This window comes from Quercus robur, chromosome 9 (genome assembly GCF_932294415.1).
Source record: "Quercus robur chromosome 9, dhQueRobu3.1, whole genome shotgun sequence".
In the NCBI taxonomy this organism is placed as follows: domain Eukaryota; kingdom Viridiplantae; phylum Streptophyta; class Magnoliopsida; order Fagales; family Fagaceae; genus Quercus; species Quercus robur.
The window spans coordinates 6,486,951-6,498,429 of NC_065542.1; the positions used below are offsets into that span (position 1 = coordinate 6,486,951).

At 36.0% G+C, this 11,479-nt stretch overlaps 1 protein-coding gene across 3 annotated transcripts; it reads left to right on the plus strand.

Annotated features, from left to right (window-relative positions):
* The first annotated feature begins 255 nt into the window (after positions 1 to 255).
* Positions 256 to 9,258, plus strand: LOC126700570 (uncharacterized). Of its 3 annotated transcripts, none has more exons than XR_007647241.1 (9): positions 256 to 504; positions 653 to 781; positions 1,604 to 1,643; positions 6,597 to 6,672; positions 6,780 to 6,980; positions 7,229 to 7,441; positions 7,529 to 7,928; positions 8,024 to 8,083; positions 8,225 to 9,258. XR_007647241.1 is itself a non-coding variant. In XM_050398765.1 (7 exons), exons 1-7 carry the CDS (start codon positions 462 to 464, stop codon positions 7,856 to 7,858), a joined length of 1,032 nt encoding a protein of 343 aa, XP_050254722.1. In that variant the 5' UTR covers positions 256 to 461; the 3' UTR covers positions 7,859 to 8,149. The 3 variants fall into 3 exon arrangements, 1 of the variants encoding a protein (XP_050254722.1); XR_007647242.1 differs by having other exon boundaries at positions 8,837 to 9,258; XM_050398765.1 differs by lacking the exon at positions 8,225 to 9,258 and having other exon boundaries at positions 7,529 to 8,149.
* The last annotated feature ends 2,221 nt before the right edge of the window (positions 9,259 to 11,479 follow it).

The following is an 11,479-nucleotide window of genomic DNA, read 5'->3' on the forward strand; positions in this document are numbered from 1 at the left end:
TTGTTTATGAACAATTTAATTCATTTACAATGTTCAGGGGCCAAATTCACCCCCAACTATTTTAAAAAAAAAAAAAAAGGTTCAAACCATCAAAAGTTATGAAAGAATAAAACATAAAAACAGCCTTGCTCCCACAAATAAAATAAAGTAAAAATAAAAACAACCTTGCCCAGTTGGATTGGAACTTGCTTGCAAAAAGTTTGTGAAAATTGAAAATTCTTAACCCTCTCTTAAAGCCAAAAACCACAAATCATTCACACTTCACAGTTCACACACAGCTCACTTTTCTTTTGTCCCTCAAATACTACTACTCTCCCTCTCCCTCTCCCTCTCCCTCTCACACACAAACACCTAACCTAACAAGCCCCCAAACCCAAGCACCACAAAATCCCCAAATTCTCAAGAAAACCCTAAATTGCAATTCACATCAAAATCTCTCACTTCAGATTACTCCCTTAGCCATGGACGCTCAACGAGCTCTGCTAGACGAGCTTATGGGCGCAGGTACTCTTCCCATTAAACCCTAATTTCCACTTCTACTCCCCAAAGTTTTCAAGTAATTATTCCAATTTAGGGTTTCTAATGCTTTATCTAATCGATTCTGATTCAAATTTGGTTAATTTTTTTATTTTTATTTTTATTTTGTTTTTAGCTCGGAATTTGACGGAGGAAGAGAGAAAAGGGTACAAGGAAATTACTTGGGACGATAAGGAGGTTTGTGCTTTCTATATGGTTCGGTTTTGTCCGCATGATCTCTTCGTCAATACGAGGAGCGATCTGGGTGAGCTGAAATTTATAATTTTTATTAATTTGAGGTTCTGTTTGGTTGCTGAGAAAACATAGGAAAGGAAAGGAAAAGAAAAGAAAAGAAAAGAAAAGATTAAATTTATAGTCTATCAGACATATTGAGGTAGTTAAATCAGTTTTGATTGCTTTTATTGCCAATTAGTTAAAACTTAAAATTAACATGAAGTATACCTAGAATCTTTTGGGGAAAAAATACATCATATAATTTCATGAGTTACAAATTGAACATTGAAGTTTAAGACTGTTACAAATTAAACTTGATGGTTTCACTTGTTCCAAATCGAACAATGAACTTTAAGAATCATGTTTTTTTTTTTTTTTTTATTATAAAGACTTACAATACTTAAACCTTCAAAAGGGCCTAACTCTTGAAGGCTTTTAAGAATCATGTTATTTTAAAGTAAACCCTGTGCTTTTCAAGTTTGACTAGTGGTTTAAATTGATACAATCTTAAAAGTCTATGTTTTGATTTGAAAAAGAAATATAGGATTTATTTTGTAGGAGCTTTAAACCTCGGTCTAATTTGAAACTTTTGAAAGTGTAGGGTATTAGGGTCTTTGCTGTTTTGGTTTTTGGAAGTTGAGGATTCTAATTTGATGTTGCCAATGAGTTTTGATTGGCTGAGTTGCAGAAAGGTTTTTGATTACTTAGCTTCCAGATCTAGGTAAAAAATTTTAGACAAAATTTTGATTATTTTCTTTTACTAAAAGTTATCAGCAACCAAATGGAGTATTTGTTTTGATGTTTGGTGAGTGTAAGGTTTGACTAATCATTGTTTTTTGTTTTTTTGGATCAGGACCATGCCCTAGAATACATGATCAGAAGTTGAAAGAAAGGTGATTGATTTGGATGAATAGTTGTGCAATTGTTTTATGAATATTTTTTTTATGTGTTGTATTTCTCTAGGATTCTTACTGGGTTTACATTGTATGGGTTTGCAACTCATGCAATAGGAAAGCACTATGCTTGTATGATTGTCAGTTGTATTGTCTTTAATTTGTGAAACATTTGGTTATACATTGTAACAGTGAGCTTCCTAAGCTCTTAAAGTTATAACCTTTGGTCAGAATGATCGGTTTCTGTTAAGAGAATGTTCTTGATATTGTATTTATATGATTAAGTTTGCTGCTTCTTATGTGTACTGTAGGATGGAACATAGATATGCCTAACTTGGTATCCTAAGCCGTTGCTGGTTTTTCCTTTTTGAGGTAACCGATCTTAGCATTATGATCAGATCAGTGCACGAAGAGAAGAATAACTTATTCTTCTAAATCAATGAATTAATTTAATGGGTTGTTTACTTGGATTATGTTGTAAATCTTTCTGTTGGGAGTTTCCGTGATGCAAGAGGCATCTTGGAAGTTGAGTGCAGAGCCCTTTGTCTAAGTGTGAACTTTCACACTAAACACAAATATTTTACTATTTTTCATTCATAAGGTTTATGAATAGCAGGCCAATGTCCTCTAGCTTAATTGGCACCTCTTCCCCTTGCAAGTGCTAGGTGGATGGTGAAGTCGTAGGTTCAAGACTCATTTGGTGCATATGTAACTTACCAATTAAAAAAAATGGATTGTGAGTGGCAGATAGATTGTGATTTTAATTTGGCTTGTGAATAGCAAATGTGTTTTTTAATAATAAAAAAGATGGTTTGGAGAGATAATATTGATATGTCTAAGTGGTGACAATTTAGCTTAAATTAATTGGTGGCATGTTATGTCTTAGTGCCAAGTTCCTCTTGTGTGAGTGCTGCTCCTCCTCCTCCTCCTCCTATACTTCAGTGCTTTATAAACTTATCTTCTCAACCTTGACCTAACTGTGTATAATGTATGTGTATGACAATAGTTGATGCATTGATGTCTTTAGACTCTTTACATAAATTGGGATGGAAAGGGTGATTCTGCCATTATTATTACTTATGCATAATATAATGATATTGCCTTATTGTTAAATTTAATTTCCTTTTTTGTGTGAAATTGTGACTTGATAATTGGTATATAAAATTTCATAATCATTGCCTTTTGTTATTGGTTTTGTCAAAGTAACGTAATTGTTATATTACTTATATATATACTCATGAATACAAATGGTTGCCAAGGCGTGCTCATTTCAGAATAAAATATTCTCCAGGGAAAATGTTATCTGCGTTTTCTGGTGATTGGTGTGATTGAAAATTTTAGTCAATGGAAAATTACACCAGAATGGCAGAAAATGTTTGATGCTTTAATATTAGCAAAATGGATATTTTGCATAATCATAGTGATGCTACTTATCTTTATAGCTTGAACTGATACTGTATCCTAATGTTTGCTGTAAATTACCAAAAAAAAAAAAAAAAAAAAAAAAGCACTGAAAGTTGCAGTTCTGGGAACTGATAGTGTTTCTACTCTCCAACTTGTCAAAAAAAAAAAAAACTACTATCCTAGTTATTTAGCCAAATTTTTTTTTTTTTTGATAAATAAGAAAGATGTATATTCAAGAAACTACCCCATGAAAACATAAGGTAGGGCAAAGAGTACAGAGAAAGAAACAAAAAGAAGAAGAAAAAGACTAGAAAACAAACGGAAAACAACAAAGAGCTAATTACAAAGAAGAGAACTAAGGAACAAAGGGAGAGAGTCACTAGAGGTGAGTCCCCAAGCCCTAGACCAATCAAAGAGAGAACCACAAAAATAAGCAAGCAATTGGTCATCGGATTTGTCCATGTCCTCAAAAGTCCGCCAATTTCACTCCCTCCAAATACACCACATAAGGCACATCGGAGCTAAATTCCAAATGCTAGAGGAGTGCTTTCCAAACCAATTCCACCAACTGAAAAGCATATCTGCAACCGATCTAGGCAAGACCCAAGAAATCCCAAAGGATCTAAACACCAAGCTCCACAACTGATAAGCTTTTTCACAATGGAGAAGCAAATGATTCACCGTCTCCCCATTACAATGACACAACGCACCAGTCAACAAAATCAAAGCCTCTACTTCGCAGAATGTCTCCTGTAAGAATCTTCTCCCAAGTTGCAGTCCAAACAAAGAAAGAGACGCGCGTAGGAGCCTTAACCTTCCAAATACCTTTCCAAGGAAAGATAATAGGCAAGGGGCTTCGAAGCCTATCGTAGAACGAGCGTATGTTAAAATCTCCTTTCTTCGACAATTTCCATATCATACGGTCACCTTGCTCAGATTGAGGTAAACTAGAAGCCAAGGTGTGAAGGAAATCATCCACATCTCCCATCTCCCAATCATTAGGATCCCTAAGTAAAAGAACCTTCCAGCTTCTTCGAGCCTCGGTCCCCAACCGTTCGAGAGACGAGGCCACAGAAGCCTCTCTATTAGTGGCAATCCCATTAGGATCTCTATTAGTACTTTCATTCCTGTTTAGTTTCTTTTTTTTGTTGCCTTTTAGCACACTGCCTGTGTGCCCTGTTTTATTTTATTTTTTGTTAATATTGATTTTCAACGAAGCTTATTACTTATCAAAATACATGACCAGCTTCTATAAAGAAACATGTTAAGGTGTTTTTACATATTAACTCCTCAAGATCCACCTAAATTTCTTGTTCATGAAGAAAATTTATCTTTTATTATTATTTTTTTTAATGTATACTATCAAAATTAAGGTTTATAGAATTGATTCTGATTAGTGTTGTGAGATCAGATTTGTTTTAATATCTCACTTCATATTACAGCCTTGTACTTATAGTTCTGAGTGACAAAATGTAGTAGAATGAAGGTTGGGGTGCAATTATCCAGGAGTTGCATACACATATTTCTTATTTGTTTTAGGGGTTATGCAAGGGGTTTTATTACATATGGAATTAGCTTGGTGTCTCAATCCCTTGGTCTATGTGCTGTTTTTCATCCATCAATTTGGTGTCTTGCATCTCTTTTAGCATTTAGAAAACTTGAGACTTTTCGGTGCAGCAGGTGTTGGTAGTCTTTACCATATACATTTGTGTAAATTTCACAGTGATGTTTAATGTCAGGTTAATGCCCACGTTACATATTATAATTGTTTTTAGGCGAAAAACCTATTTTCGTCCCTACATTTTCACGCGATTCCCACTTTGGTCCCTAACTTTTTTTTTCACCGCTTTTAGTCCCTATTTAGAAAAACACGTTCTGTTTTAGTTCCTACCGTCAGTGTCCTAACGGCAAAATCCTAGGTGGCAGATGGAACACCCTATTAGCTGACGTGGCGTCGATGTGGCGATTAAGTGGCATTTTTATATGCCACGTCAGCATTTTAAAATAAAATAAAATTTTAGTTATTATTTAATTATTTAAATAATAATTAATAATTAACATAAAATTTTCTTTTCTTTTCTTTTCATTTCATTATTTTGTTGGAAGATCATCTTTGTGTTCTTCGTTTTCTTACAGTTCATATTCTTCATGTTTTTAGTAAATTAATTCCTAGTTTCTTGTCTTTTCTTTTCTTTGCCTTTCCGGTACTTTCTTTGTAACCAAACAAATCGAAATTCAGAACTTAGATCAAACAATAATCAACATACACCAACCTAAATCCAGAAATCAACATACACCCACCAAAATTGAAAACCCAGAAATCAACATACACCAACAATCAAACCCAGAAACAGATCTGCATATTCAAAAATTTTAACCCAACATATACCCACTAAAATCAAAAGACCTGCATCCTCTTTGTTCACAAAATCAACACCAATCTTCAAGTTGGAAACCCACCAATCCATCGAAACACAAAATCAAATCCAACTTGGAAACCCACCGATCTCCACCATCCTCCAAATCCCACCATTCTCTCAAACCCAGCCTTTGAATCATAACCCACAAATTTGCCACAGATCAGTGTACCAATCCGCCAAAAACCCACAAACCTAGATCAACAAATCTCACAAACCCACGAACGCACAAATCCGCCACAGATCAGTGCACCAATCCGTCACAAATCCGCAAACCCAAATCAGCAAAACTCACAAACCCACAACCTACAAACCCAGATCCACACCACTGAGCTAAGAGATAGAGAGATGAAAGAGAGAAGCTTGCCTATCTGGGAGAGAGAGACAACAATTCGTGAGAGTGGATCGGTCACAGGTGGTCAGAGAGAGACTTGAGCGAATCATGAGAGTGGGTCGGTTAGATGTGGTGAGGCGATGAACCACTGTCGGTTTTAGTGGCGGCAGTGGTGGAGATGAGCAGAGAGGCCGGCAATGGAGTTAGAAAGAGTTGTGAGAGTTTTGGAAGATAGAGAGGAAGGTTTGAAAATATTAAGGGAGTCCGGTTTGAGTTTTGTGTTTTCTTTTTGTGTTTGGTTTCAAAGCATAAGTTTTGATTTTCTGGGCAAGCTTAAGTTTTGATTTTTAATTTATTTTCTTTTTTGGTTTAAATTTTTTGATGTGGCTTTTTATAAAAAATTAAAATGCTGACGTAGCATATAAAAATGCCACTTAATCGCCACATCAGCGCCACATCGGTACCATGTCAGCTAATAGGGTGTTCCGTCTGCCCTAGGACTTTGCCGTTAGGGCACTGACGGTAGGGACTAAAACAGAACGTGTTTTTCTAAATAGGGACTAAAAGCGGTGAAAAAAAAACTTAGGGACCAAAGTGGGAATCGCGTAAAAATGTAGGGACGAAAATGGGTTTTTCGCCTTGTTTTTATAGAAGAATTTGATGGGTATTTGGGCATTGTTTCTAGCTAACGACTTGCATCAGATTTTTTTCCTCCCCTTGTGCTAATATGATAGTTCATTATATTATATGTATTTTTTCTTGGATTTTAATGGTTGATTTCTATTTTGTTGGCTTTAGTTTTGAGCAGTCTCCAAGACATGACAAGTACGTGCCGAGATTTGAAGCTGAGCTTTCTCAGTTTTGTGAAAAGTTGGTGGGTTACAAATTTACTCCACACCCCCCCCACCCCCACCCCCCCCCAAAATCCAATATTTCCAGTTGTCTATGTATTTCTTAATCATGTTACGTGTTCTGTTGCAGGTGACAGACTTGGATAGAAGAGTTAGGCGTGGGCGAGAGCGCCTTGCTCAGGAGGTGGAACCCACTCCACCACCTCCACTATCAGCCGAAAAATCTGAACAGTTATCCGTAGTGGAAGAAAAAATAAAGAATCTACTGGAACAAGTGGAGACCCTTGGTGAAGCTGGGAAGGTGGATGAAGCTGAAGCACTCATGAGAAAGGTTCTGTTAGTAATGCCCTAAGTGTTTTTGTTGTGCATTGAAAGGTTCTGTTAGTAATGCCCTAAGTGTTTTTGTTGTGCATTGAAGCCACAACTAATAATCTCTTGATTGAATTACGAGTATTGACCAAACAAATAAAGGGGGAGAGAGGGGCAGGGGGGGATTGAACTTCCCATACCATTTCCAAACTGTATCACATTGAGGTTTCTAGTTATTAATGTCAAACTTTTCGGTTGTCTTTCTTTTAGGTGGAGTTGCTTAATGTTGAGAAGACAGCCTTGACTCAACAACCCCAGACTGATAAAGTGTTAATGCTAGCACAGGAGAAAAAGATGGCTCTGTGTGAGATATGTGGTTCTTTTCTTGTAGCAAATGATGCTGCTGAGAGGACCCAGTCTCATGTCACAGGGAAGCAGCACATTGGTTATGGCATGGTCCGGGATTTCATAGCAGAGTACAAGGTGAGTCTCCCTTCAGAAACAAGTTTAAGGATGAAATATATCTATTCTGTTTTTGGTCAATAAAGAACATGGATTATCATGATGCAGGCAGCTAGAGAGAAGGCTAGGGAAGAGGAAAGATTAGCCAAGGAGAAAGAAGCAGAAGAACGGAAGAAGCAAAGAGAGAAGGAATCTGAAAGGAGGAGGAGAAGTGATTCTGGTGACAGGGACAGGGACAGGGACAGGTATCATGATCGTGATAGAGACAGAGAGCGGGATAGACACCGAGAACGTGATAGGTCTAGAGACTGGAATGCTCGAGGTAGTCGGGATGGAGGGAGAGGAGTGGATTGGAGGTTGAGGAACGGAAGAGAAGGTGGCAGAGATAGGTACCGTGATCGAAGCAGGTCACGTTCCCCTGTTAGACATGGTCACTGAAGGGCACCTAGAAGTCCAGTTCGCCCATATTAGTGGATTATTTCGATAGATGTCTGAACATGTGTTTGAGGTAGATTTTTATCCTGGAAACTTTTATGAACATGTGTTTGGAGTCCTGAGTTATTTTTTTCATCACGGGTGAAACTTTTTTTTCCTATTTCACAGCTTTGTTGAGACTATACCATCTCCCTTTCATCAATATTATTAATGGAGAAAAGGGTTGAGGTAGGTACAACTTCATTGTTGTAACTCTTTTAAATCTAATTTAGGCTTTGGTGGAATTCTTTTTTATGCATCGTCTCTGAAACATTGTTTTCAGAGCCTCTTATCTTTTGGGAGTCATATTGGGCTATTTAATTTGTTCAGAGTATTTTTAGTGGTCAGACACAAAGTTATATGCATGATTGACATTGCTGCTCAGAGAGATGACGCGGTTTTTTCTCATTTTTGAGGTAACAATTAGACCTTATTTCTATCAACACAACCCCATGGATTGATAATTCCTTCTCAGATTCTCTTCCCCCTTATTTTATGGTTCTTAGGTTGAGTTAAACCGGTTTGTTTGCAAATTCTGCTTATATTACCATATGTTTGACCTCATCAAAGTACTCTACCAGTTTGGAAAATATTGGATGATTTAGTCAATGCCTTTAAGGCAACACTTATGGGCCATCCAGATATGGCTTCATACAATCCTATGCAGCGTTTCATCCTTTCTACAATGATCTTTAAGGTAGGAAGACTCATTCTTTTCTCCCATCCGTCCCCTGCCCTCACTATAGTTTTTGATTCAAATGATAACAAGGTGCATCCAGTATGCCGTGAATGGGCAATTATTAAGATGCTATAGAAATAAGAGGGACAGCAATCACTGTATTTTATTCTTATGTGAAATTTGTTACTTGTTTTACAGAGTTGTGGTTAGTTTTGGAGTTATCAGGATCAGACAGGTATAGGTAATTTACTTTGTGTTTGCAGAGTGATTCTTTATCCGAAATGTTGTTGCCACATTCATGAAAATCTACTTCAGTGGGCTGGGATGCGAGACCATTTTGCAAACATTAAACTTGCCTGTTTGTAGGTGCCTGGAGGTAACCAAAAATTATAATGTGCAGAATAGTTTGTTTCCATTTAGTTTGCAGGAAAAAGGAGGTAATCTGGTGATCCTTGATGGTCAGATTGCTGCTAGTAAGTAAATATATTATGCTAAGGAATGATTTGCACAGGGAAAACTCCAAAATGTCTCAAGCAACTTTATAAGTAAATATCTTAAGCAACTTTAGAAGTAGTTGCTGCTTGTGAAATTATATTCTAAGATATGGGAAATGAGAAACCAAATGTAATTACATATATTCAACAAAAAAAAGGAAAGGGGTAATTACATTTGGATTGGAAGATCACATGAGTATTCTTGTCTGCATGAAATATTATTTCGTTGACTATGAATAATGTAAATCATTAGATTAACATATGTAGAATTGAAGTAGTTTAGGATCAAAGGATATGTCATACTACAAAATTGCCATACCTAAGGATAGCCTGGCATATTATTATGTCTACTCTTTAGCTAACATATAAATTTTTTTTTAAAAAATTTTTAAATTTAATTTTTAAAATTTTTTGGTATTAGAATAAAACGAGATTCCATAGTCTCAAATCTCAATTGTTAAATTTCAATCCTTTTGTGCCCCATTTCAATAATGATGTATGTTAAAAAGTGCTCTTTTGGGGATGATATATGAATAGTTTTCGTTTTTGGTTGTGAGGCTTAAAAGAATCTGAACCTTCATGGCTTCTTACTCGACCAAAACACACAACATATTGATATCCTCTCAGTTAAAATATCCCTTAAAGCAGCTAAGATCCAAACTTTATGAGAACTATGTCCATTTGTGGTCACCAGTTTCATGATGAGAATTATCTTCTTCCTCATTCGGCTGCTTCTTGTGACAGCAATTTGGATATCCAAACGTTCTGGAAGACTGGTAAAGCACAATAGTTGCATAGTTCTCTGATCATATATATTCTTTCCACTTGCATAAAAGCAACTTCCAAAATATAAGGATTAGAAGAGAAATCAATATTAAAAAAAAAAAAATTAAAAAAAGAAGCATTTCTTCATTTTCTTAAGCTAAGTGCATGCTACTTCAACTACTGGGATGTATGGCTCGGGGAAAAAATGAGGTTGTCCCATTAATACTGTACCAAGTCCATCAACTGTAATTGAAGGCGAGAAAATACATCGACTATATTGAGCTGTGAAGGCTTATATTGAAAATGTCAAGATTAAGTAGTGTCCAGTCTACTCTCTCAGATAATGAGATTGAGTTCCGGTGATGGTTAACCTGTGAGTTGTGAGGGAATGCTTGAGTTGGAGCTTGCTGAAACTTCCAACGACTTGCATAATTTTTCAACTAAACGACTTCTAACAAAATTTTTCAACTAAACGACTTCTAACAAAAACCTATTTTATTTGTTGATATGTACGGTTGGTTTGGATGCTGCTTATTTTGCTGAAAATTGAAAACAATAAAAAAAAAAAATTTTCAGTTACTGTTCATAAATGAAAATACTGTTTATTTTCATACTTCTAACAAGAGGAGCTGGTCTCGAAAAAAAAAAAAAAAAAAAACAACAACAACGCAAAACACTGAAACGCATTAGCTATCCAAACGTTCATGTAGCCCGATTAATAAACTACTTGCGTTTGATGTATTTATTCTGAAATAACCTTGTAGTGCAACTAATGCTTTTCGTAGTTTTAATGGAGATGTCCAGGATCTAGGATTACTATTATTATTTTTTTAGAGAAATTATTTTTATAATTCAATGGTGACAACAATAGGGTTTTGGTGATCACCATCTTTTTACTGTAAACAGATTAGGAGCCGGATTCTCTCCATTTTATTGAGATTCGTGGAGAATTATCCTTCTTCGATTACGTAGGAAACCATTTTGAGTGGCACAAGTGTTGTGTCCTCACAAAGACCAATTGGACTAAAGAAAATAGGCCGGTAGCCCAATCTAGTCATCCACCCTTGGAAACCATTATAATTAAACACCAAGGTAGTTGAGTAGTTGCCTCACCCTTAAGGCTTCTTACTGAAGAGGAAAAGGTAGTAAGAAAAGTCATAGAAAAAAACAACTACACCAACCAGCGTCTAGAGGTTATAGGACTATAGTCACATTGGTATCAAAATACTATTCACTATTGGCACAAGAAGATAAAACCAGTAAACAATATCTCTACTGGCACAAGAAGACAAAACTAGTAAACAGTATCCTGATAAAGCAGATTTGCTTTCAACTCCAACAGTAAAAGCAGATTCGCTTTTGGTGCATTTCACTCCAGTAAAAGCAATTTAGTCCCGGAATTTGCAAGATCTTCAAAGGATCTAACACTTCCCCAGTCTCTATAAATTAGAAGCTCAATCCCATTCTGAAGGCATTTGGTTTTTTTTTAATAGTTTTATCATTAGTCGTCCAGAGTTCTAAACAAGAAAACCTTCTAGGTTTTAGAAACTCTACGAGTCTTTTTTGTAAATAGTTTAAATATGTGTTCAAGCTTCCGTTCATTTGTATTCATGGTTTTAGTTAGCCAATAGTAAACTAGTTGTAAGT

Excerpts from the sequence above, each read along its gene's own strand:
- LOC126700570 (XM_050398765.1), top strand. The coding sequence starts at position 462 with ATGGACGCTCAACGAGCTCTGCTAGACGAGCTTATGGGCGCAG. Across the intron at positions 782-1,603 it reads CAATACGAGGAGCGATCTGG|GACCATGCCCTAGAATACAT; the intron begins GTGAGCTGAAAT and ends TTTTTGGATCAG. Across the intron at positions 7,442-7,528 it reads ATTTCATAGCAGAGTACAAG|GCAGCTAGAGAGAAGGCTAG; the intron begins GTGAGTCTCCCT and ends ATCATGATGCAG.